Genomic DNA, 27,976 nt, shown 5'->3' on the forward strand with positions numbered 1-27,976 from the left:
TTTTTCTTATGAGAAGAGGTCTCAAATCTTTCAAGGATAGGACCAGAACACCCCTAGTACCTTTTTCACTTTGATTCCAAGAAGCATTTAAGATAGCTGGCTATATTTCCTTTTCTGGAAATAATAATAGTAATAATGAGTATAAAATTTATCCAAGTAAATTACATGCAACAAATAATTCACTATTTAAAGCCTTAGGAGGTGGATTTTAATGATATGTCAGTTTTAAAGATTATCACACAGTTAGAAAGCTAAGCAGCCAGGATTGAATTCCAAACCCATGGTTCTCCATCGTATCATGTTTATTTGGAACTTCATCTCCCTTTGCTTCCGTATTGCTGCATTGATCTGGATGTATCTGACCTGGCTGCATTTTCTGGCCTCTATTTTATTCTTTCCATCTCCTAATATTGTTATTTCATCAACTCTCAGCCATGGCCAGCTCTCACCCAATTTTACTCAACTCCTCACTTTCTACTTAAAGGAATGGAGAAGACTTAACCCTGTCTGGAAGGAGCCAGCAGACAACAAAGACAACAGAGAGAAAAAAGAGAGGGAGTAAAAATGAAGTAAGGCTTCACAGAGAGGACCAAGTGCCCCAGCAGAGGAATTCTCTTTCAGAAAAAGATGGACACCTCTTCCTGTGAGACAATTGGTTCTTTAAACAAGGCAAATAGTGATAGCAGCAGAACCAGGAAGCTCCTGTCCCGTTAGCTGGCTTTGGGTTCCCCAGTTTCTAGCCATGAGGCTTGATGTGAAAGCCCAGGCTTTGTTTCCTGGACAAGCTGCTTCATTTTACAGATCAAGTTCAGCACAGGAAAATAGGATGTTGTATCAGTCTGTTTTCACACTGCTATGAGAACTGCTTGAGATTGGTAATTTATAAAGGAAAGAGGTCTAATTGACTCACAGTTCAGCATGGCTGGGGAGGCTTCAGGAAACTTACAGTCATGGTGGAAGGCAAATGGAAAGCATACCTTCTTCATAAGGCAGCAGAAAGGAGAATGAATGCAGAAGGAACTACCAAACACTTACAAAGCCATCAGATCTCGTGAGAACTCACTCACTATCACAAGAAACTGCTGCCATGATTCAATTACCTCCACCTCATCCCTTGACATGTGGGGATTATGAGGATTACAATTCAAGATGAGATTTTGGGTGGGGACACAGGCAAACCAAATCAGACCTAGTGCAGAATGTTTGGTTACTTAGTTTAAGATATGTGGGAAAGCACACAAAAAGAAAAGGAGAAACAAATATCTAACACCTAGAAGACTTCCTCTTTGTCACCTCATTACCTGAGCTAATGACTCCCCATAATCTAGAGAACACAACAGGAATCCAGGCCAGCTGTGTTTCTCAGCCTGGAGGAGCTTTCAACAGGCACAGGAGCTGGACAATTACACACCGGAACTTTTCCGATGATTTATGGAGTATCCTGTGGCAAATAAGGAAGACACAAGCTTCAACAAATGATTTCTTCAAGTGAGGACCTTTAAACAAGAACACATTCTTGAGGGGGCAATAAAACCATCAGAATGTGGCCCTGGCTTCTCTCCTTCTTATTAGGCTTGAGGTAATTATCCAGGTAATTCAGGGAAAATAAACTATTACCTGAATTATTCAGATAATTACCTCGCTGTTCCGCTTTAGTCCAATGATGCAGGGGTGGCTGTAAATGTCTCACAGGCTCAGTCTGATAACAGAAAACAGGTTTGGCAATTGAGAAGCCAGGGTAGAACAGTGGAAGGAGTTGAGCCCAAATAATTAGGTGTTTTAGACCAAGCCCTGGCACATACTACCTGTTTACTACTCGTTAGCAACTTTATTTCACCGAACCAAAGGGCATTTTGAAAATGGCGAACTACAAATTGCTAACTGGTGGTTTGTGCTGAATCCTGATTAACTTTAATAGGGAGTGCATCAGGCTCAGGGGGCTGAAGAAGAAACCCAGAGTCAGCAAAGGAGATACGGGTTTTACTAGGGGCTTACGCACAGAGGAGAAAGTCCACTGGTGGTGAGCTGGACAGCACAACCACATGACCCAGTGGCTTTGGGCCGGGCAGGAAAACTGCAACCACTTGCAAACAGCATGCAGTTTAATAAGTATTTTCACTTAAACACCTTCCCCTGATGACCTCCCAACCTTCATTTAACCCAGAACTTAGGGCCTCAATCTCATGTACACTCAATGCTCCACTTCCATGGGACAGGCCAGGGGCTCAGATGTTCCGCATAAACATGGAATAATTTCTGGGTTGGCCACTCCTGAATGTCCTAGCTTGGAGCACACACATTCAGATATGTCTCCGATACAGGGGCATTCTAAGGGTATGCTTAAGTTATTGCTAGCAGGGGCATTTACCCTACATGGATACAATTTAAGCAATTATTATTATTAATATTTTTTCACTGGTATTATCAACAGCTGATGTAAACTTTTGTTCTGGCATAAAGATGTTTAGAAATTTTATGCTTTATGTTGAGGTATGAGATTCCAGGACAATGCTTCTTAATGTTAGCTGCCCATTAGACTCAACTGGAGAACATTTTTTTTTTTGAGATGGAATCCTGCTCTGTTATCCACATTGGAGTGTAGTGGTGCAATCTCGGCTCACTGCAACGTCCACCTACCAGGTTCAAGGGATTCTCGTTCCTCAGCCTCCTGAGTAGCTGGGATTACAGGTGTGAGCTTGATCTGGCTAATTTTTTGTATTTTCAGTAGAGGCAGGGTTTCATCATGTTGGCCAGGCTGGTTTTGAACTCCTGACCTCAAGTGATCCACCCACCTCATCTTCCCAAAGTGCTGGGATTATAGGTGTGAGCCACTGTACCCGGCCTCAATTGGGGAACTTTTAAAAAATAGAGGATTTCCAGGCCTCACACCAGATTAGTTAAATTTGAATCTCTAGGGTTGAGCTCCTGACATTGTTATTTTTAAAAAGTTCTCCAGATGATTCTAACAGAACCACTGCACATCAGAGAAAGAAGGGGAGGAGATTTCTGTTACTGGTCATATCCAGGATTTGACATGTCTGATGGATAAGTCTCATCTGAGTGTTTTCAGCCTCTTCCCCCAGAGTTCTAGGCACAAGAGATCTGTGGTGGTTTGAATGCATGTCCCTCCAGAATTCATGTTGAAACATAATTCCCAGTGCAACGGTATCAAGAGGTATGGCCTTTAGGAGCTTATTAGACCATCAAGGTTCGGCCTCATGGATGGGATCAGCACCTTATAAAAGGACTTGAGGGAGTGCATTCAGCTCCTTTTTTGCTCCTTCCATTCCTTCCACCTTGTGAGAACACAGCATGCCCTCTGCAAGATGCAGCAACACAGCACCATTTTGGATGCAGAGACCATATCCTCACAAGACACCAAACCTGCTAGTGCCTTGATTTTGGACTTCCAGCCCCCAGAACTATAAGAAATATATTTCCGTTCTTTATAAATGACCCAGTCTCAGGTATTTTGTTACTACCATAGGAACAGACTAAGGCAGGGTCCAAACTGCCTCATCTCTGAATGGCAAAAGGAGTGTGCTGTGCCTATCTGCGGAACTGTACACCACTCCCATACAAAAAGGCATGAGGCTCTGGCGGAGCCTATTCGCCACACCAGGTTTGTTTGAGTAACCAAAGGACTCATCAAAGGCTGCTTAACCACTGCTAGTTGTTAACAGAGATGGGCAGACAATCATTTTCACTTCCTTTTAATTTCTTAAAACTGCCCCTCCCAAGGATTAGGACAGGGCACATCCCCACCATGAGTAGTGACCAGGGCTCTATAAGGCGCCTTTGTGCATCACATCAACACTCATTAAAAACAATGAGACCATAGCTGCAAAAAGACGTTACTTCATCCTGGCAGCAAGTTCCCAGGTGCAAACTTGCCATCTGCTAGGCAGTGCTAGGAACCAGAAAACTTCTGAAGCAATTCAGTTGGATCCTCCTGCTTTGAAGCATCTGGTTGGTAACTATGCTGTCAGCATGAAGTTACCTTCTCAGTTTCAAACACCCCAGTGTTGGAATCTGAAGCTAGAATTCCTGTGGTCTAGACACAAATGCCTACTACTAGGATTTACAGATGGGGCTCTCCTTTAAGTCTTCAGGGGCATGGCTCAGAAATGATCATGCAATCTCTCAACAATTTCTCAGGAATGACCAACAATCTCTCAGAATACAGCAGAACATCTGTTTCTTATGTGTAACTTCACCAAGCACAGGCTGCCTTCTCCATACACACGTTTTTCCGGTGGGGATTGTATGACATGTGAATTCAAAGGGCCATTTCTTTTGCCCCCTGACAAGCCTTTCAGAGGGTGAAGTGCTTGGATTTAGAGTGGTTCTCCTAGAGGATTTACCCACAGTTGTTGAAATATGGCAAATACCAAGTGTCCACGATTTATTATAAGACAACACAGTGATTATTCCTTACGGAGTACTCCCTACACTCTGGAGAAAAGCAACAATAGCATGTGTCCTTTCTTCCTCTTAGAAAATAGTCTAATCTTTTAAAGTTCCCCTTGACTGCAAACAGGCTTGTTATCCTTCAAGGTCCTGTTCAAATGTCGCCTCTTCTGTAAAGCCTTCTGGGGTCTTCCTGAGCAGAATTAACCATGCTTTATGTGGCAACTTAGTTTTTGTTTTTTTGTTTTTTTTTCCAATTTGACACTCAGTAAAATTGGAAAAATTGACATTGTGTATGTATGTGTGTGTGTTTTGAGATGGAGTTTCACTCTTGTTGCCCACGTTGGAGTGCAATGGCACAATCTCGGCTCACTGCAATCTCTGCCTCCTGGGTTCAAGCGATTCTCCTGCCTCAGCCTCCCAAATAGCTGGGATTACAGATGCCCACCACCACGCCCAGCTAATTTTTGTATTTTTAGTAGAGACAGTGTTTCACCATGTTGGTCAGGCCAGTCTCGAACTCCTGAACTCAGGTGATCAGCCTGCCTCAGCCTCCAAAGTGCTGGGTTTACAGGTGTGAGCCACCACGCCCAGCCAACATTGTGTAATATTATTTAGTTGTTTGGTATATATGTCTGCCTCTCTTCCCTCCCACCCCCTACTCCCAATACACCAGACTATGAGCTCCTTGAAGACAGAAATCATGTAAGTGCACAGTAAATATTATATTGAATGTGATTCCTGGGACAGTTATAATATTCTTTCACAGTGGTGTCAGGACTATTTGACTTTTTTTAAAAGTGCTTTCATAAAGGAGTGTTCCAAGTGCTCGCAGGGAATATTTTCTGAATCTTTTCATCTATTCCCTCAGATTCACTATGAAATTTTCCTCCTGAGACAGTCCTGGCTTTTCTGCTGGGACGTTCATGCTTTTTATTCTTTTTTTTTTTCTTTTTCCTGACTGTGTTTGTGACCCCTCCTGGTTGTTTCTCATTTACCATTTCACATCTTGATCAGAGTTGCCATCTGAGTGTAATTCACTTCCAAGCCAAGCTGATACTGACACTGCCTCAAGAACCCAGTCCCCACCTACCACGTACCTTCCTCCAGAATTGCATTTGGGGAAGGTCTCCAGAATGATTTTTTAAAGAAGACAGAAGAGTGTGATAATAACGAGCACAGTTTTGGAGTCAGTCATATTTGTACTTGATAGCTACCTTGAATATTGCTGTATAGTGATACTGGGTGAGTTATTTAACCTCCTTAAAGTTGAATTTCTTCACCTGTAAACTGGGGCTAACAATAATTCCCACCTTTTTTAGGTGGCAAATTATAATAACTCCATTGTTTGACTACTTGCTTAATGTTAGGTCTTGGGACTATTACATTTAATCTTCACAAGATTGTTGCAGGTTGGGTTCTCTGACAGGCAAATTCTAAGATGCAGATTAGCATGCAGGAAATTTATTAGCGAGTGGTTTTAGCATTAACACCTGTGAAGAGGGAGAAAACGAAGCAGAATTGGGAAGACAGAGAAGCTAAGCTGCAGTACAGTTTTAACAGAGGCTTCAGCCAACCTCACAGGACAGTTTAAAGCTGGATGGCTGGGGACCAGGCGGCGGCTCACGGAGGCGCTTACCCTAGCGTGACGCGAGGACTCCGCTCCCTCGCGGCCCGCCCGCCCGCCGTCCTAGCCGCCGCCTCCCTCCCTCGCTCCCTGAGCGCGCCCTGCGAGGGCCAGCGGCTGGGGCTACGCGGAGCGGAGAGGGCGGGCAGGCGGGCGGGCGGGCGAGCTGTGGGAGCGCCGGTCTCTATAAGGCGGCGGCTCTGTCGGGCCTGGCTGTCCGGCTCTCGCGCTCGGCCGCCGCCCGCTCCTATGGGGTCTTCTGCAAGGGGCTGACTCGCACGCTGCTCATCTTCTTCGACCTGGCCTGGCGGCTGCGCATCAACTTCCCCTACCTCTATATCGTGGCTTCCATGATGCTCAACGTCCGCCTGCAGGTTCATATTGAGATCCATTGAAGGCCCTCCTGGACTGACACAGGCGTGACCTCAGGCCCATCCCATCCAAGAACACGAAGCATGAGGGACAAAAGAGGGCCCCTTGGCACCTGCCTGGCACCAGTGCAGCGGGCCGGAGGAGGTGATTTGGACAAACTGTTACACAGCCTTAAGAAAAGAATGCTGAAGGAGGGCCCCTGGCCTGCAGATGCACCCTCCTGGATCAATAAGCCTGTGGTTGACAGAAAGTCACAGAGTGCTGCATTATCACTGGAAATGAGAAAGGATCCTAGTGGGGCTGGCCTCTGGCTTCACAGTGGTGACCCAGTGTTTCCACATGTGAAAGAATTAATAAGAAGAAATCTAGCCTCAGTAGCCACTCGGAGCGCAGCCATGGGTTTGTTCTCTGCTCCAACAGAGTGTTTTGCCGGGGTGTCCTGCAGTGGTGTTGAAGCTCTGAGGTGGGACTGGCAAGGAGGAGGGCCTGAGGCCGACGGCCACAGAGGACAGTGCCCCAAAGGAGAGCCTCAGGTGTCAAGACTGCCACACCATCAAAAACTGCTGGAAATGGGAAGTTGTCAGGATGACCCACCAAGTGCTTTTCCCGAGGGTCTGGGCTCTGAGTTGGAACCCTCTTGCCTGCACTCCGTCCTGTCTGCAGTGCTGCATGTGTGTCTAGAAGTGCTCCTGGATGATGAGACAGAATGAGTTTTCCTTGACTGTTTAAAGCCCATGTTTTCAAAGCAAACAATAGAATTCAAGAAAATGCTTAAAAGCACCTCCAGATGACACTGGGGTTACTGGTTCTGCAACCTTTTGAATTAGCAAATTCATTATGCCATAGTTAAGGTCCAAGCAGAACAATAAAAATAGGTTAATTTTAAGAGTTGTCTTAGAACGATTTCTTTCCCATTAAGTCTGGATGCAAACCGTGCAGCCCTTCAGTTCCTGCTGTGGTTTTTTATGACTCGACAGACTTCAAGTAAATTGAGTTGAAATTCAAAGCTGGTTGATGTGGAAGAAACTTTTTTAGCATATGTTAAATTGTGCTTTCAAAGACATAAAGAACTGGGAAACATTTCAGGAGATGATCATAGCCTGTATAAATATCAGATTAGAACATACAGATTTACCATGAAATTCTGTCTTCAACACTCATTCTAAAGGGCTACTGTCCGAAGTCCTGTGTGTTCCTTTGGCTTGTCTGATCACCCAATGGAAGTGGATATTCGTGAAGTTTACACCGCTGTACTTGGCATTAAGCCTTGCTGAATTCGTAGTAAGCCGTTACCATTTCTGCATTTTGTAGATGGTTTTCGTGTGCAGCAGAATTCGATTTCCCTTCTCACGCCCCTTTCATTCCACGTGAAATGTGATTTAGACAGAGGCCCTGTGGTGAAAGTTGCAAATATTAAGCTTACCTTTAGAGGAGTCCCTTCTCAAACTCGGAACCCTAGCAGTTACCTTCAACGAAAAAGAGCTTGAGAAAGAGGTAGTTCCATTACAGAGAAGCAAATCAAGTTACTTCCCTTCTAAAAAGTTTCCCAGATTCTAGGAATTGCAGTATCTTGTGCCCTCAGATTTTTCAGGTGACTCCTTTTGTTGTCTGCTGATAACTTTAATAAAGATAATTTAAGGGCATAAGTTTTTAAGGACTCCCAAAGTGAGACTTAACCATTTTGGGGATTACTGATTGCATATACCAGTTTATATTGTGTGCCGAATTATGCCATGTGCTATTTTAGTGTTTGGAGGAAATGAAAAATAAAATTTGTTCTTTGACTTAAAAAAAAAAAAAAAGCTGGATGGCTCTTCAGAATTGTGTTGCAATGCAGGGAGGATAGCTGAGATCTTTATATTCCTACAATGATCCATCATGGGAAGCAGTTTATCCTTTCCCTGAAGGGAGTGTGACCTCAGATGAGGTAGCTCTCTTCAGATGTGGGCAATTTTTGGAAAGGGCTGCCAACTGTGGGGTGATATGCCCAAAAGCATCCATTGCATAAATTATTAAAAATAATAATTTTTAGAGATGGAGTCTCACTGCTGTCCAGGCTGGTCTCAATTTCCTGGACTCAAGTGATTCTCCCACTTCAGCTTCCCAAAGTGCTAGGATTACAGATGTGAGTCCCCCCTGCACTGGCCTATTGCAGAAATTATGTGAGATAATATGTAGAACACTTAGCACAATGATTGTCAAAGAGTAATCACTTCCTAAATGTTATCTGCTATCATCATCATCATTAATCACCAGATAGTGCACACTTGCCATCTTACAAGCAAGAACATAATAAATTGCTCTGCTTATAGAGAAGTGGATAGACCTATTTTCTGAATTCTTCTTTTAGAATGAAAGACCTAATGCCCATGACAATGGAAAAGATTCCTACACAGTGTATTAGTCAGAGTTCTCCAAGGCAACAGGACCAATAGGACAGGATGTGTGAATTTAGAGAGAGGGGGAGAGAGAGAGAGAGAGAGAGAGAGAGAGAGAGAGAGAGAGAGATTGATTTTAAACAATTGGTTTAGGTGATTATGAATATGAAGGCTGTCAAGTCCAAAATTTGCAAGGTAGATCAGCAGGCTGGAGATGCAGGGAAGAACTAATGTTGCAGTTCAAGTCTGAAGGTTGTCGGCTGGCAGAATTTCTTCTTGCTCAAGGGAGATAAGTCTGTTCTATAAAGACCTTCAACTGATTGGATGAAGCCCACGCACATTATGGAGGGTAATCTGTTTGCTCACAGTCCACTAATTCAAATGTTAATCTCATCCACATACCCTCACAGAAATATATAAAATAATGTTTCGCCAAATATTTGGGCACTGTGTCCTAGCCAAGTCGACATGTAAAATTAACCATCACAGGAGTGAATATGGGACTTCATCTCTAATTTATGGAATCAGAAAATTCGACAAAGAGGGTCATATGGTGTGCATAATATTATTCAGTCATAGTACTTGGAAAGGGTTTCAGGTTTCTGTGCTTTCCTTTGCTAATTTTGCTAAAAGTTCTTGGGATGATATAGTTAAATCAAAAAAATTCTTGAGTCACTGATGGTGATAGAAATGTAATGCTGTTATATAGTATGTGGTTGGGTACCAAACAATGAGAGATTTAATCACTGAATACTTATCTTGGGCCAAACTTTACTATAGTACTGGAAATACAGAAATGAGTAAAATTAATGTCCTGTCTTCAAGAAGCTACGTTCGAATTAGAATACAAACATTCCAATGAGCAGAATATAATAAAATAATTGCTTTACTGAAGATAGAGACACGATATATTATGAGCATAAAAGAAGCACCTACATTTGTTTGGGGAAATGGCATGATATCCAGAGGTGACAGTTTTGCAGCTGACATGAAAGATGTCAGTTGGAGGGATGCCAAGTTTGGTAGGAGATACCTAGGAGCTAATGTAACACCATTCAATGTCATGGTAGCATGAAAGACACATGGCATTTTCAATAATATATGCATTTTTTTGATGAACAGAGTAGGGGAATGGTGGGACATGAGGCCGGTTAGGGAGACAGTGGCCATATCTTGATGGCTTATGTGTTATACAAAGATATTTTGGAAATTGTTCCATGAGTAATAAGATTTTGAGCAAGAAAATAATATGATCAAATATGAGTGCAAGGCTGAGTGAGGTGGCTCATGCCTGTAATCCCAGCACTTTGGGGGGCCATAGCAGGCAGATCACCTCAGGTTAGGAGTTTGAGACCAGCCTGGCCAACATGCAGAAACCCTGTCTCTACTAAAAATACAAAAATTAGCTGGGTTTTGTGGTGTGTGCCTGTAATCCCAGCTACTCAGGAGGCTGAGGCAGGAGAATGGCTTGAATCTGGGAGGCAGAGGTTGCAGTGAGCCGACATGACACCACTGCACTCCAGCTTGGGTGACAGAGTCTGTCTCAAAACAAAACAAAACAAAAACAAATATGAGTGCAAGAATATTTTGTTGGCAACATGGGGGGTGAATTGGAAGTGTCGAAGACTGTAGGCCAAAAGGCAACAGATGTTATAGTCAAGGAGAGAGACAATGACAGTACCTAGAATAGAGTAGTGTAGGTAAAGACAGAGAACATGATGCATGCCAAAAACTGGGGAGGAAGTGGATGGAGAGGCAATAAGATTAGATGATTTATTGGCTATAGCCATAAGAGAGAATTAAATATTGATAATATGGGATATCTACAGGGTTTCTGTCTTGGGAAGTGGGTAAATAATGATGCATATCTTAAAGCTAAGAAAGGTAGGATGAAAAGCAAGGTGAGGTAGAGAGAAGAGACAAAAAAATTAGTTCAGTTTTGGGCTGCTAAATTTCAGGTGCTTAGGAAGTACTTTCAATTCATAAATATGTAGAAATCAAACATACATTCCCAATAACCAGTGGACTAAAGAGAAAATCACAAGGGAAATTAGAAAACACTTTGAAAAGAATGAAAATGAAAACATAACATACCAAAACATATAGGATATACTAAAGCAATGCTTGGAAGGAAATTATAGAGGTAAACATCTATATTTAAAAATAGATTAATACCTCTTCTTTTGTGCAGAAGCTCTTTAGTTTAATTAGATCCCATTTATCTATTTTTACTTTTGTTGCAGTTGCTTTTGGTGTCTTCATCATGAAGTCTTTGCCTGTGCCTATGTCCTGAATGGTATCACCTAAGTTGTCTTCCAGTGTTTTTATAGTTTAGGGTTTCACATTTAAGTCTTTAATCCATCTTGTGATAATTTTTGTATATAGTGTAAGGAAGGGCCTGTGCCTATGTCCTGAATGGTATCACCTAGGTTGTCTTCCAGTGTTTTTATAGTTTAGGGTTTCACATTTAAGTCTTTAATCCATCTTGCAATAATTTTTGTATATAGTGTAAGGAAGGGATCCAGTTTCAATTTTCTGCAAATGGATAGCCAATTCCAGCACTATTTATTGAATAGGGAATCCTTTCCCTATTGCTTGCTTTTCTCAGGTTTATAAAAAATCAGATAGTATGTGGTCTTATTTCTGGATTCTCTATTCCGTTCCATTGGTCTATATGTCTGTTTTTGTACCAGTACCATGCTGTTTTGATTACTGTAGCCCTGTAGTATAGTTTGAAGTCAGGTAGCATGATGCTTTCAGCTTTTTGCTTAGGATTGCCTTGGCTATTCAGGCTCTTTTTTCAATAGAGTAAACAGACAATCTACAGAATGGGAGAAAATTTTTGCAAACTGTGTATCTGACAAAGGTCTAATATCCAGCATCTAAAAGGAACTTAAACAAATTTACAAAAACAACACCATTAAAAAGTGGGCAAAGGCCATGAACAGGTACTTCTTAAAAGAAGGCATACATGTGGCCAACAAGCATATGAAAAAAAGCTCAACATCACTGATCATTAGAGAAATGCAAATCAAAACCACAATGAGATACCATCTCACACCAGTCAGAACGGCTATTAATAAAGTCAAAAAATAACAGATGCTGATGAGGTAGAGAAAAAGGAACACTGTGGGTGGGAGTGTAAATTAGTTCAACCATTGTGGAAGACAATGTGGCGATTTCTCAAAGAACTAAAATCAGAAATACCATTTGACCCGGTCATCTCATTACTGGGTATATACCCAAAGAAATACAAATCATTCTATTATAAAGACACATACACGTGTATGTTCACTGCAGCACTATTCACAATAGCAAAGACATGGAATCAACCTAAATGCCCATTGATGATAGACTAGATAAAGAAATTGTGGTACATTTACATCATTAAGCCATTAAGAAGAACGAGATCATATTCTTTGTAGGGATATGGATGGAGCTGGAGGCCATTACCTTAGCGAACTAACACAGCCACAGAAAACTAAATACCACATGTCCTTACTTACAAGTGGGAGTTAAATTATGAGAACACATGGACACATAGAGGGGAACAACACACACTGGGGCCTATCAGAGGGTGGAGAGTGGGAGGAGGGAGAGGATCAGTAAAAATAATTAATGAATACTAGGCTTAATATCTGGGTGATGAAATAATCAGTACAAGAAACCCCCATGACACACATTTACCTATGTAACAAACCTGCATATCCTGCATATGTATCCCTTAATTTAAAAGTTGAAAAAAGATAAGATCTCAAATTAATAACCTAAGCTTCCACTTTAAGAAACTAGAAAAAGAAGAGTAAACTAATCCCAAACCAGGTAGCAGTAAATAATAAATATTAGAGCAGAAATAATGAAAGAGATAATAGTAAGACAATAGAGAAAATCAGTGAAACAAAAACTTGGTTCTTTAAAATGACCAACCAAATTGACAAACATTTAGGTGGTCTGACCATGAACAAAGAGAGAAGATTCACATCACTGAAGTCTGCAATGAAAGAGGGGACATTACTCCCAGTGTTGTAAAAATAAAAAGGTTTACAGGGGAATACTATGAACAATTAATATATATGCCAAAAAATTAGATAGATAACCTAGATGAAATTGACAAATTGCTAGAAGGACACACTCTATTGAATTTGACTCAAGAAGATATAATAAATTTGCATAGACCTTTAACAAAGAAAGAGATTGAATTACTAATGAAATCAGTAATTTTTTTCCTCAAAGAAAAGTCCAGGACCAGATGATTTCACTGATGAATTCTACCAAACATTTAAAGAAAAATTAACACCAATTTTCCACAAATTCTTCCAAAAAATAGAAGGGGAATACTTTTTATGAGGCTAACACATTCTTTGTGGCCAGCATATTTAAATCAGGTAAAGACATCACAAGAAAGGGAAATGATAGAGGAGTGTCTCTTATAAATATAGGTGCAAAATCCTCAACAAAATGTTAGCAAACTGAATTCAGCCACATATTTTAAAAAATATACACCAAGCTGAAGTGGGATGTATCTTAGGAATGCAAGTTTGTTACAATATATGCAAATTAATCAATGTAATACACCATATTAATAGAATAAAGGGAAACACCCTACATGATTACCTAAATAGATGCAAAAAAAAGCATTTGACAAACACCAACACCATTTCATAATAAAAGAAAAAAACCAACAAAGTTTCTTCTACCTGTCCTCTCAACAGTTGGAGGGAACTTCCTCACCGCGAAAAGGGTATTTAGCAAAAACTCACAGTTAATATAGTACTTAATAGGTGAAAGACTGAAAGCTTTCCCCCTAACATCAGCAACAAGACAAGAATGTCTGATCTTGCTATGTCAATTCAACATTTCACTGGTGGTTCTAGCCAGGGCAATTATGAATGCAAAAAGAAATGAAATCATCCAGATTGGAAAGGAAGAAGTAAAACTGTCTCTGTTAATAGATGACATCATATTGCATAAATAAAATTTAATGGGATCCACAAAAGCATTACTATGGCTAATAAATAAATTCTGCAAGGTTGAAGATTGCAAGATCGATATATAAAAATCAAGGGTATTTTTCCATGGAATACTGTGCAGCCATAAAAAAAGAATGAGATCATGCCCTTTGCAGGGACATGGATGAAGCTGGAAGCTATCATCCTCAGCAAACTAACACAGGAACAGAAAACCAAATGCTTCATGATTTCACTCATAAGTGGGAGTTGAACAATGAGAACACATGGACAAAGGGAGGAGAGCAACACACACCAGGGGTTGTTGGGGGTGGAGGGCAAGGGGAGGGAGAGCATTAGGACACATACCTAATGTTGGGCTTAAAATCTAGATGATGGGTTGATAGGTGCAGCAAACCACCATGGCATATGTATACCTGTGTAGAAAACCTGCACATTCTGCACATGTATCCCGGAACTTAAAAAAAAAAAAAAAAAACAACGTATTTTTATATATTACCAATGAACAAGTAAAAATGAAACTTGAAAAAGAATTTTATTTTTGGATGCAGTAATATCCAATATAACACAATTCCAATTTTGATGCGATGATACAAAAAGCTGTGTGTATCAAAAGTTACAAATCATTACTGAAAGAAATTTGAAGAAATCTAAATAAATGGAAAGACATCCTGTGTTCATGAATTGTTAAAACTTAATATTGTCAACATGGTGATACTCCACAAAATGACCCACAGAGCCAATGCAATAATTATCAAAATCCTAGCTACACACCCTTCACCCTACCTCTTCTTTTTTTTTTGCAGAAATGAAAGGCTGATCTAAAATTCATATGGAATAGCAAGGGACCCTGAATAGCCAAAACAATTTTGAAAGTTGGAGAACTCACACTTCCTGATTTCAAAGCAATACAACAGTACCATTATCAAGACTGTATGGCAGTGGCATAAGGACAGACATAGAGATTGATGGAAAATAGCTGAGACAGTTTCATATACAGTAAATTGATTTCTGACAAGGGTACCAAGACAATTCAATGGTGGCAAAGAATAGTCTTTTCAACAAATGGTGCTGAGACAACTAGATATCCATATGCAAACAACAAAGTTGAACACCTCCCTTATCTCCCACTGTATATAAAAGTTATTAATAATTCAAAATAGAAAAACACTCAATAAAAATATGTTCATAAAATTCTGTTTAAAATGAATCCAAAGACTCTGCACAGGTGAAGAATACAAACTTTTGAGACAAGTACACAGAGGGGATCAGATGAATGGGAACTGTGTAAGAAAAAGAGGTGTCCACATTGGATCTGACCAAAGTGGGGACCTTTCCTTTAACCCCCCACTAACTCGTCCCATTAGTTTTGCAGTGGCACTGTGCTGAGTTGAGGGGTTACAGAAAAAACAGAGACATTGTCTTTGACCCCCAAGGAGCTTACAGTGCAGTGGAGGAGACAGACCTGAACATGGATAATAGGGTACAATGGATAAGGCCATACTAGAGTGACTGAGGCACTGTGAGGGCTAAACACCTATACTGCACATTACCCGTCCTGACTTGATTGCAATTGCCACAGTGAGCCCAGTGCACCATGAAGTGCCTCACTCATTGAGATGGCTAAAATGACCCGCTTGGCCAGGGCTCAGCCATGCAGGTAGAAGACAGGTTATACACCTCCTTATAAAGGAGACTCTTTACTCAGTTGACATTGGTGATGAGACTAAAGCATGTTTTCAAAATTCCACAACTTCTGGGAATGCCTCCATAACTAGCCCTGTCCTGTTTAGGGGCCCACTTGTCTTTCTAATTGGTTTTCTTAGAAATTAGGCTTTAATTTGTATTAGATCATTTTGCATGGGCCCCTAGGTTGCTTTGTAATGAATCTTAAATTGCTTCTTTTTTTTTCTCCACCAGAATGTTGTACTGTTACATAGATCACTGCCTTTCCAACATTAATGAGCATAGGAATCACGTATAGTCTTGTTAAACCATTATCTCTGAATCAGTAGGTCTGGGGTGGGGCCTGAGTGTCTGTATTTCTAACCAGCTCCCAGGTGATATCAATTCTGGTGGTCCATGGGCCACTCTTTGGTTAGTGAGGCAAGACTACACCTTTAATATTTTACTATTTACCAAGCACTTTAATGCCTACTATTTAGGTAATATTTAGAACAACCCTGTGAGGTAGGCAAAGTGGTTACTATTATTCCCATTATAACAGATGAGGAAACTGGCAATAATGGCTAGCCAGAGAATGCTAGAACACACCTTACTTGGAACTCAGCCCCACACAGTCTGATTCTTTCATAGCAGATATGCTAGTCCTTTAATCAACTATGTTATTTCTGATGACAAGAACTGTGCCTTGATCATCTGTGTGTCCCCTGCAGTTTCCAGTGTGGTGTTTGGTATATGGCAAGCATCTGATGACGGTTTATTCCAAAATTTCTTTTTATATCCCACCCATCACTATGCAATGTTCTGGCTGCTTTATTTTATATTTATTATTCTAATTCTCACACTCACTCTTTCAGGCAGGGTTATTAATGGCATTGCACTGTGTGGAAAATAAGTCTCAGACAGATAAAATAACTTGTACAAGTCTTCCTAGATAAAAATAGGAGAAAAGGTAGAATTTAAATCCATGTCTGCCTTATAAAGGAACCCATAGTGTTTTATTTTATATTTTTAATTAGGGATTCATCACAGATGATACAATGAAGAAGTCCTTTTCAATCAACTATTTGTTAGTGATACCCAGGTTGTCAAAGTCTTTAGAAAGTTGATCATGAGAATGATAGTTGGTCTGCCCAAGGTCTCTGAAGATAAAAAAGGCTGTCCTCACTTTCTGCACATCATTGCAGCTGTTGTAACATCTATCTGCAGCTTTACACCAATTGACAGAATAATTGATGGGATTGGAGGTCTCTGTCTATAAAGAATAGAAGCTTGTTCTGATGTTCCTGCTACATTATGCAGTTGCTTAAATTTTTAACCAAAGGGTTGTTAGTCAAGAAAGAGCGTAGAAAAAGCAGCCTTGCTGGTGCCCCTGAGGATGCTCTTGAGTAGATGTTAGGAAAAAACTTTACGCCATAGGCTCAAAGCATTTGAGTTATTGCTTTCTGAAAGAGCCAGTATTCCTACCAGAGCAGGATCTTTGATAGACATTAAGAGGCAAGAGGAATTTAAACAAATTGTGTGCTGAGCCTGGTCAGCTAATTAATGTGGCACTTTATTTTTTTAATTTTTTTTTTAGACGGAATTTTGCTCTTGTTGCCCAGGCTGGAGTGCAATGGCATGATCTCAGCTCACTGCAACCTCTACCTCCTAGGTTCAAGCGATTCTCCTGCCTCAGCCTCCTGAGTAGCTGGGATTACAGACACCTGCCATCATAATCTGGGTAATTGTTGGACTTTAAAAATATGCCTATAAATTCTTTCTCATCATAAGGTGGGGTCTAGATCCCCTCCCCTTAAATGTAGGTGGCTTGTGATTGCTTTGACTGGTAGGATACAGCAGTTGTAAGGCTATGTGGCTTCTGAGGCTAAGACATTAAAGGCCATGCAGTCCCTGCCTTGTTTACTGAAACAGTCATACATGTTTGACTCTTTCAAGCCTCTAAGGAAAAAAATACAACTACTCTGAGGTAGTCATGTTGTGAGGAACCCCATGCCACATGGAGAAGACATGTGTAGGCATTCCGGTTTACATTCTCAGCTAGGCTCAGCCCTCAAGTCCTCCCAGTTTAGGCACCAGGCATGCCAGTGAAGAAGATTCCAGATGACTCAATCCCTCGGCAACTTGTGTCATCCTTTGTTTTTTGTATCCCAGATGAGACCTCAGATATTGTGGAGCAGAGATAAGCCATCCTCCCTATAAAATGTCTCAATTCATGACCCATAGAACCCACAGCATAATAAAATAGCTTTTGTTTTACAGGACAAAGTTGGGGATGGTGTGTTATTCTTCAGACTGCAAGTGAAAAAGTCAAACTGTGACTAGTTTAGGAAGAAGAGAAATCTACTGGAAGGTGTACAGTGGCAGCCACGGGGCTGCACCTCACAGATCCCTGATTGTGAGAGCGTGATTGGCCGATGGTCCCAGCTGCTGCACTCAAATCTATTACAGTGTTACACTGAATACAAGTGCCCCACAAGCTTTGGGGTGTCAGATTTAGCAAATAAAAATACAGGATGCCCATGCAATATTTGGGACCTATTTATACTAACAAATGATCGATCGTTTATCTGAAATTCAAATTCAAATTTAACTGGGTGTCCTATATGTAACCTGGTAGCCCTACACAAGTTGCTCCAAGTCAGTGAGTGAATGTGGCAAGATTCTGTACTGGGCTGTTCTTGGGAAATATAGTACTCCTCTGGTAGGTGATTTGGCTCAAGGATTCTCCATCAGACTTGGTGAACTTCCTTAGAATTGCACTGCAGCCCTAGACTCTTCTACTCAAACTTTCCCCCTTATTCTTCTCTTCACAAAGATTATACCCTCTTCTTGCTCTGATGACTCTCCCTGACTTCTTTGTCTCCATCCATATTTTCTGTCACATTTTCTATCACAAGATACAATTAGACATTTTCCCTATGTCTTACACTTCTAATCCCATCTCAGAACTGTGCGTAGGACTCAGAATAACAGGAGCCTCACATGAATAGTCTGGATAACTAAATCCCAGAAAGAGCTCTGAGGCAACGGAATTTCGGGAACTCAAATGCTTCCATAACTACCTCTCTGTTTCTCTGTTATGCCTCTCATGATTCATCTGTTCATTCTTTTGCTCTACAGATTGGCTTCCTCCATCTGATAATGGAACACGGTTGTCAAAACTCCCAAGTTTCACATCTTGCAACATTCACCGTCTGTGAGGCATTTACTTATTTCCCCTCTTTCAGTTTGAAAAATTGAGAGAAAGGGTCTGAGTGGCCTTGCTTGGGTTAGATGCCCATCTCTGGACCAATAGCTATGGCCAGGGGTAGAATCTTTAAGAATATAGGCTGGGTGTGGTGGCTCATCCCTATAATCCCAGCACTTTGGGAGGCCACGGTGGGCAGATCACTTGAGTTCAAGAGTTCAAGACCAGCCTGGCCAATATAGCAAATCCCCATTTCTACTATAAACACACAAAAAAATTAGCTGGGCATGGTGGTGGGTGCCTGTAATCACAGCTACTCAAGAAGCCAAGGCAGGAGAATTGCTTCTCGGAAGACTGAGATAGTAGTGAGCTGAGATCACGCCACTGTACTCCAGCCCGGGTGACAGAGAGAAACTCCATCTGAAAAAATAAAAATAAAAAAGAATATAGAATTTCCTGTGCAAATCACATGGTTGCAATCGAAGGAAGAACTATTCTCAAATGGACAGAAGGGGTTGGATAGACAATATCATAGGTGAGTGTCCACTATAGCCCCTGAAATACTGTGGAGGGTCAGCCAGACTTACTGTTGTACATACAAATTCAGAGTTAATTTATGGTCAATTGAATCCATTGAATGATGAGAACTGAGTTCCTACAATGCCGCATGGATGCTCTGGGGTAGAGTCTTTAGATATATTATTTCTTTATAATCTTTATAACAGACCCAAGAAGTAGTTTTTATTCCTTTGTTATAGATAAGGAAACTGAAATTCGGGCTATGAAGCAACTTGCTCAACGTCATTTAGTAAATAGGAGGGAGCTAGGTTTTGAAACCAGGTCTTATGGGCCAGGCGCAGTGGGTCAGGCCTGTAAACCCAACACATTGGGAGGCCAAGGTGGGCAGATCACCTGAGGTTGACAGTTCGAGACCAGTCTGAACAACATGAAGCAACCCCATCTCTACTAAAAATACAAAATTAGCTGGGTACGGGGGCACAGGCCTGTATTCCCAGCTACTTGGGAGGCTGAGGCAGGAGAATCACTTGAACCCGGGAGGCGGAGGTTGCCGTGAGCCAAGATTGTGCTATTGCACTCCAGCCTGGGCAACAAAAGCGAAACTCCGTCTCCAAAAAAATCAAAAACAAAAACAAACAAACAAAAGCAATTGGGGTTCTGTTTTCCCACATCTTTCTACTACTCCTAGTGGGTTGTTCAGTATTTAGTGGAATCACAATGGGACAACTGGATTTTCACCATGATAACTGATTGCTTTGCTGTGGTATATGCACAACTCCAAGTTTTATTTTCTTGTATGAAAAATTACGTTTATTTACTCCTTCAAAGAAAAATTCATAATGTTTGAATAAACATGCTATGTGCTAGGTGCTGGGCCACTGTCTGTAGGAGAGACAAATATAAATAAACCTTGTCTCTGCACTCAAATGACCTTAACAGTCTGACCTGAGGGTGGAGGAATGGGCGGAGTACAGATATGTTTATAAATAACCCAAATGAGAGAATGTTGGAATCAGAATGTGTTAAGTGTGGGATATGTGTGAAATTTTCCTTTGTTCCTAGTTGAGTAACTTGATATTCAAGAACTTTAAAGAACTCAGAAAAATGGTATTTGTATTTGGAAAATAGTTTCTGTATTTTATACATTGCCCCAATATTTATACATTATATTTCACTCTTTGAACATTATTTAAAAACTTACAGAAGAGGAAATAAGGCATTATATGGTATTTATTCTATTATCTTGCTAGATACTTAACATACATTATCACATTTAATTCCCATGAGAGTCCTGCTGCATGTGTACAACAAGCTTCATCTGACAGAAGAAAGAGTAGAAATTAAAAGTTAAGTGAATTGTTAACTTGCTGCTAATTGTAAGTGGCAGGATTTGCCCTTGGGCTGTTTGATTCTAGAGCCCATGCTTTTACTATTATGTCATTTGAGATAGCTTTATTTCTACAGAAGTTTACCCACCTATGTGTGTACACAAATACAGTCACACATATATACATATTTTCTCTGTAGATAAATATAGCAAGCTTTGCTATCTGGCCTGTGCACATGTTGACCCTTCTGCCTGAACACGCTATTCCTGTGGCTTTCTGCATAGTTGGCTTCTTGTCATCTTATGGGCCTCAGCTTAAATGTTACCTCCTAACTCTCTATATTTTCCATTGTAGAGTTATGAAGATCAGAGTTCTCCTCTCACCATCAATGACAATAAAACAGAACGAAATATATGAGGCAACTGTTGTCAGCCATTGGATGTTAGAAGTCACAGGATTGTGAGGCTTAACAGAAGATAAACTCACAAAATGATTTGGTGAGAGACTGCAGTTCTCTGAAGTTTTGTTGAGTGGAAGAAATAGAAATAGTTTGGGGCTACTGAGATGGCCAGAATTTGTGGGACAAATCACAAATTTAATTCCCATGAGAGTCCTGCTGCATGTGTACAGGGTATTGTAGAAAAGAATACTGTATAGAACAGGAACTTTAAGAAATATGCATAGAGAACCCATTGGGTCTTTGACTGAATACTAAGCTGCATGCATGATTACCGAAGGGTAAGATTACCGAAGGCCTAACAAAGAAGACTTCCTGGGGAGCTGAGAACTGAACAATGATTCTAGAGGTCACACGGTGCTTGGGGATGTTGGCTTTCTAACCATTCAAAGTGAAGCAATCTGACTGAAAACTCAGAGAATTTAATTGAGACGTTACAAGACCACATTTCAGAACTAAGGGTCATTCCCTGAAGTAAGGGCAGCTCTAGACCCACCCTAAAGGTATAAAACCAAGCCCCAAGAGGATCAGGATGATCTGCTAGTAACTCAGGTGCGTACTAAAATAAAACTCCATGTTCTTCTGAGGAAAATATGGTCTAGGCTCGCCAATTCAGCTGGTCCAGCATGTAATAAGTAAGTACTAGATATGAAAAAAGCTAGAATATCTGATTCATAATCAGGAAAAAAAATTGTCAATATAAATAGTCTCAGAGATGATATGGATGTAGGAGTTAGCCGACAAAGACTTTACAACAGCTATTATAAATGTGTTTAAGAATTTAAAGGAAAAGTGGGCATAATGATGCAGAGATGAGGAATTTTAGCTCAAAAATTAAAACTGTAAAAACCACATGACAATTCTAGAAGTGAAGAATACAAGATTTGAAATGAACAATGTACTGGATGGGTTAAAGAGAAGACTGGACACTGCAGAAGAAAGGAGTGAAAAACTTGAAGACCAATCAAAAGAAATTACAAAAGATTGAAGCACATATGAAAAGAAGATTAAAAAATAAACAGAATCTTATTGACCTGTAAGACAATTTCAGGTGATTTATGTATATGTAATTGGAATCGCTGAAGAATATGAGAAAGATTGAAAAACACTTTTGAAAATATAAAGGTCAAAAATGTTTCAAATTTGACACAAAGTAAATGTTACCATCTAAGCAAAGCTTTTCCTGACTTAATTTACCCCTTCCATGTCTGTTCTAGCTCACCCCTAACTCTGCCAAGGGGAAGAGATTAAAGCTACTTTTGGGCTAATGAAAGGCAACAGGCTACAAGAGATCCAGGGAACTAAACACAGTATGAAACCCTATTTCTATCCAGGTCCCTGATCCCTAGGTCATATTCGTGGAAGAGGGAGAATGACATTCTCACCTTTATGGGATACATGAGTGCAGTAACTTGTATCCTGCTCTTCATTTGGAATTATTGGAGACAGCAGTTTCGTATATGTGATTTCAGTCACAAGAACATGGGGTGTAGAGATTGTCAGGTAGACCAAGATGCGCCATGAGGTTAGGGAAAGACCTGAGACAGACCCCCCTTCAGAGTTTTCCAAGTTCCCAGAGGGAGTGGTATGGAGCAGCACTCAAAACTCCCAATGTCCTCTGTTCCCCACAAAAGCTGAAAAAACGAAGTGCTCAAGAGGGGTTTCATGGGATGGTGAGGGAAATCAGCCAGACAGCAGCATGGAACACAAAACACGAGCAGGCCAATAGGCCACTGTCAGCTCACATCATGCCCATTTGGAAGGACAATGACACCTGAGAAACTTTGTCTTCCTCAGCGGATGCCAGTAAGGAATAGACAACAACCATCGACAACCAGAACCCCAAATCCTAAAGCGTGACCTGCCCCAAATCCTAAAGCATGACCACAGCTTCCCTCAGAATTTAGATGCAGCCCTGGGGAAAAGGGGCAGGTGGAAATCTTGAATTTGGAAATTTAAATCTGACATGACTGGGAAATCAGAAACTTTGACTCAATTTACGTGAAAGTCACTGGATCAAATTTTCTACCATCAGGCAGATGGAAGCAACAGTTACAGATCCATTTTTGACTCAAAAAAAATCCTCTGCCTAAACTCATCAATATATTTATAAAGAAGTAATTCTGTACTATCACACTGGCTTTTAAGTTGGAAAAATAGAAAAAAAGAAGTAATTCTGATGATGTGTTTGGTCTCAGTTTTGACATTACCTAGGTGGCTGCTAGGCAACAGCAATTTTTCTAGTTCGCAGTAAAGAATCATTTTAAGGTCCCTTCCAGTTTTAATTTCTAAAATTGAAGATATAATCCATCTTTCCTTGGTACCATCTAGTTAATGATGTCACTACTTAGGCTTCAGGTTTCAGATTCTTTTACAAAGAAAGAAACTTAGTTCACTTAAACACCTCCTTTTATTATTCACATTCTAAAGAGTAACTTATTGTCAATAATTCAATAAATAGGACAGCATGTTGATACAGGTGGGATAATTTGGAAAAGACTTTCAGCTCTGGTAGGTGTTGTTTTTGTTGTTGTTTTTCCACCTCCCTTAAAAAAAAAAAATCCACCTTCTCTGCAGAGCCAAGGCACAGATGATGACTCCGGTCAGGGGGCCTGGGATGATAGTTCCATCCAAGACTGCCCTCTGCTGGTCAGATGGAACCACATCATAATCTGTGAAAATGATTTGGGGGGAAAAAATCATTTGAATCTGTGCTCTTCCAGGCCAGGCAGAGTCATTCACTGTTTGGCTGTTCATTTATTCCCTTTATTCACTGTTGAAGGGGGAGTCATATAACTTATATTGGCACCAGCCCTGCTGCTTATTAGCCAAGTAATCTTGGGCAAATCAGTTAACCTCTATGAGCACCCTTTACTCACTAATTCAACATTCAATATTTATTGATGACACATTGTGTTTCAAACCCTGTGCTGGGCTCTGAAAGATATGTAACTCTTGCCCTCCAAGTGCTCCTAATCTGGGAGACATGGAGCTTATTTCACAGGGATCAGTCTGGGAGGTGCTGTGTGAGTATCTGGCAGATTCCTGGGGACAGTTGCAATTCGTGGTGGTGAGCATCGTGATGAGGCAGCTAAACCATCACATTTGAGAGGCATTGCAGAAGCTAGTCCAGCTGTGTAACCTTGGACATGTCATTTAACTCCTTTGAGTCTGTCCCCTCTTCCCATTTCCCTAAACAGTCAAGGCCTTTCTCCTTGGTTCCCTGTGGACAAGGCCATTTTTGGTACTTACCATGGCAGATTGCAGTGGTTGTTTGCCTCTCTCATTAGGCTCTGAGCAACTCGAAGGCGGGGCCCATGCCTGTCTCATGCAGAGCTATAGCCTCTGCTCCTAAAATAGTGTCTGACCCTTGATATGTGCCCAGTTGATGTCTGATGAAGGAATATAGATGTAGATGAAATGTGAACCCAGAAATGACTCCTATGAACTTCACGTATTATGGCTGCTGCTTTCCAGATACGTCATGGTATTTAGCCTCCTTCACGTTATAATCTACCATTTATTAAATGCTGACTACATTCCAAGCAATGCACTGTCAAATCTGTCTACCTACCTTTCTCTCACAACAGTCATTTGCATAGCTCACATTATGTCTGTTTTTCACTCCAAATGAATTTCACAGTCATTAAAAACTTATCAAAAATTGGCAGGGAGCAGTGGCTCATGCTTGTAATCCCAGCACTTTGGGAGGCCGAGGCAGGCAGATTGCTTGACTCCAGGAGTTCTAGAGCAGCCAGGGCAACATGGCAAAACTCCATCCATTACAAAATCCTCTTGCTTTTTTTTGAGGCAGGGTCTCACTCTGTCACCTGGTGCAACCTCAGCTCGCTGCAGCCTCAGCCTCCAGGGCTCAAGTGATCCTCCTTCTTCAGCCTCCCAAGTAGCTGGGACTACAAGTACGTGCCACCACACCCAACTAATCTTATTTTTTGTAGCAACAGGGTTTCACTATGTTGCCCAGGCTGGTCTCAAACTCCTGGGCTCAAGCAATACTGCAGCCTCAGCCTCTCAAAGTGCTGGGATTACAGACATGAGCCATTGTGCCTGACACTTATCTTGTATTTTCATAGTGTGGTGTATACTAGGGCCTCAGGATGGGGTTGGTTGTTATACCTGAAAGAAAGTTGGGGGAAAAGTAAAGCATTTTGCCATTCATTTATTGAGCCCTTCCTCAGTATGTACACTCTACACAGATTATAAAGGCAACCGGGTGTGGTGGCTCAAGACTGTAATCCAGAACTTTGGGAGGCCAAGGTGGGCAGATCCTGAGGTCAGGAGTTCAAGACTAGCCTGGCCAACACAGTGAAACCCTGTCTCTACTAAAAATACAAAAGCAAAGCAAAACAAAAAAACATCAGCTGGATGCCATGGTGCATGCCTGTAATCCCAGCACTTTGGGAGGCCAAGGCAGGCAGATCGCTTGACTCCAGGAGTTCTAGAGCAGTAGTCCTAGCTACTTGGGAGGCTGAAGCTGGAGAATTGCTTGAAACTGGGAGGAGGAGGTTGCAGTGAGCTGAGATTGTGCCATGCACTCCAGCCTGGGTGACAGAGCGAGACTACGTCTCAAAAAAAAAAAAAAAAAAAAAATCCAACAAACAAAAAAAAAAAACAAAGATGATGAAGGCAAGGCCCTGTCCTTATGACACTCTGTTCTTAAGATACTGGGGGTTTAATCGAGGAGACAGTTGTAAACTACAGTTCCCGTAGAAATCAGCCCTGATAGAGCCTAAATTTCAAGTGCAAGGCATTGTGGGAGCACAGAGGCAGGAGAGCATAGTTTTGAGAGCCATCTTGGGGAGGTTTTAAAGGAGAAGGAGGCCTTGTGCCAGGCTCTTAAGGATGAAGGTGGTTATAACCCAGAAAAGCTGTGAAGGAGGGCATTCCAGACGGCAAGAGTGAGGTAAACAAAGACACAGAAACTCACTAGTTCATGTGCAGACATTTCTGCTATGGGACGAAGATAAATTAGATACCCTGGTTCCGTATCTGCCACACCACTGATGTGCTGAGTCTCTTTCTCTAGGGCACCATGGGTGTCTTCATTTGTTTTGTGTTGCTATAAAGGAATACCTGAAGCTGGGTGATTTATAAGGGAAAGGGCTTAATTGGCTTATGATTCTGACGGGTGGAAAGTTCAAGATCGGGCATTTGCACCTTGCAAGGGCCTCAGGCTGCTTCCGCTCACAGCAGAAGGTGAAGGGGAGCTGTTGTATGTGGAGATCATGTGGCGAAAGAGGAAGCAAGAGAGAGGGATGGGGGACTCTTTTTAACAAGCAGCTCTCATGGGAACTAGTAGAGTGAGAACTCACTCACCCCCAATAGAGGTTATTAATCTGTTCCTGAGGGATCCTACCCCATGACCCAAACACCTCTCATTAGGTCCCATTTCCAATATTGGGATCAAATTTCAACATGAGATTTGCTGGGGACAAGCAAACCATATTGGAATCACAGCAATGGGTACCTTGCTCATCCTTAAATAACCAGAAGCTAATGCAGTGCCTGGCATATAGACGGTGTTCAATAAATGCTGACTTGAAAAGCTGATTCATGAATGAATAGATGATGAATGGATTTTAAACAAATGAATTTAGTCATAGGGCAATGTTGCTTAACTATGCAGGTAGTCCTCTATGTAGTTATAAGAGCCTAATCTCTCCTAATGTCATTTTACCCTGTGTGCACTGATCCCCTCACTCCTGTACCCTGCTATTCTTCTTATTGACCACAACTCCCCACCCCTGTACTTAGAGCATTGTCCCTTGTCAGGTCCTTCTCTGGGTGAAGGATGGTGGTGGTATCGGCAGTAGTGATGGGTTTACTCTATAGGTTTGCACTGCATGATCAAGCTGGGTCATAGGATAGCTTACCACTTTGAGGGGCTGGACATCACCCCTTAGTGGCTCTGTTTTTAAATGCAAAGAGAAATTGAAAAAGTTCAGGCTGAACCTCAACCTTTAAAATACCCCAGCTCAATTAAGACCTAAGAGGCCGTACAAGAAGTAAGGAGATTAGGCTTCTCTCTTGTTCTAGCAACATGAAGACTGCCTCCCAGACAGACCTGTAAAATGGAAAAAATGATTACTTATGACTAGTCTCCCACGTCTGTGGTTATTAAACACAATGTGGACTTCTGTGAAAAGGATTTGCAACTTCAATTCAAAGGACTGCGGGTAAGTTGTTGGCTTTTTCCATTTGTTGCATGCATTGAAAATGAATTTGCAATTAGCGGTCCTCTGGTCTGGTCTTGATGTTTCCAATGAGCATGAGAACACCTTGGCAGCATTAGGTGGGTAGGAGTAGGCACCTGAGCTGGCAGCACTGTCCATGAAGTCCTCAGTGGGACCAAAGCCAGGAATTGACCATCTGAGTAAAAACTGCCAGCAAGTGCATGAGCATACACCTGCTAAGTGATGATCAAACAGAACCCAGCTATATCGTGAGCTTTGTACAACAGCTTGCTTCCTCCCTCCTGCAGCTCCACCTGCCTGTCCTTTGGCAAAGAAGTCTACAGTTGGCATTGCCACTGAGGCCCAGAAGGGAGGCATTCTGCTTCACAGAACATGGACTTAGCATTTCCATCACCACACTCACAGAATGTGCTGAAACAACATCAGACTGACAGTGATGATAGCCCCTCATCTATTAAGGATGAGGCACTTTGCGTATGTTATGTCCAAGTTATATAATCACCCTTGCCATACTACAGTAATCCCTACAAGCACAAACTAAAACTCCAAGAAGTTAAGGACTTAAGTAACTTGCTCAAGACCACATATAGTGGAGCTGGGGATCGAAATTCACGGCTGCCTGGCTCCAAAGCCTGTGGCCTCCCCAATGTACTATGATGCCTCCATAGAGCAGAAGGGCCAGCTCTAGGATAAATTACCCACTGGGTTCTTGCTATCTCCCTTGTGTAGTAGTCAGAATAATGCCTCTGTCCCCACCTCCCACTGCCACTAAAGGTGGTCACATAGTAATCTCTGGGAATATTTAACCTTGCCTGGAAAAAAGAACTTCGTAG

At 41.4% G+C, this 27,976-nt stretch overlaps 1 protein-coding gene and 1 pseudogene across 1 annotated transcript in view; both read left to right on the forward strand.

Moving 5' to 3' along the window:
- The window catches only part of LOC128929133 (uncharacterized), a 33,829-nt gene extending 26,563 nt beyond the window's left edge, over positions 1-7,266 (forward strand). Inside the window, exon 2 of the mRNA XM_078339132.1 lies at positions 6,055-7,266. Within this exon, the coding sequence (XP_078195258.1) occupies positions 6,055-6,432 (378 nt within the window). The 3' untranslated portion in view covers positions 6,433-7,266. The remainder of the gene's footprint in view (positions 1-6,054) is intronic.
- LOC100403587 (protein FAM220A-like) lies at positions 6,457-7,259 on the forward strand (annotated as a pseudogene).
- Positions 7,267-27,976: the final 20,710 nt, after the last annotated feature.

This window comes from Callithrix jacchus, chromosome 10 (assembly GCF_049354715.1).
Source record: "Callithrix jacchus isolate 240 chromosome 10, calJac240_pri, whole genome shotgun sequence".
Taxonomy (NCBI): Eukaryota; Metazoa; Chordata; class Mammalia; order Primates; family Cebidae; genus Callithrix; species Callithrix jacchus.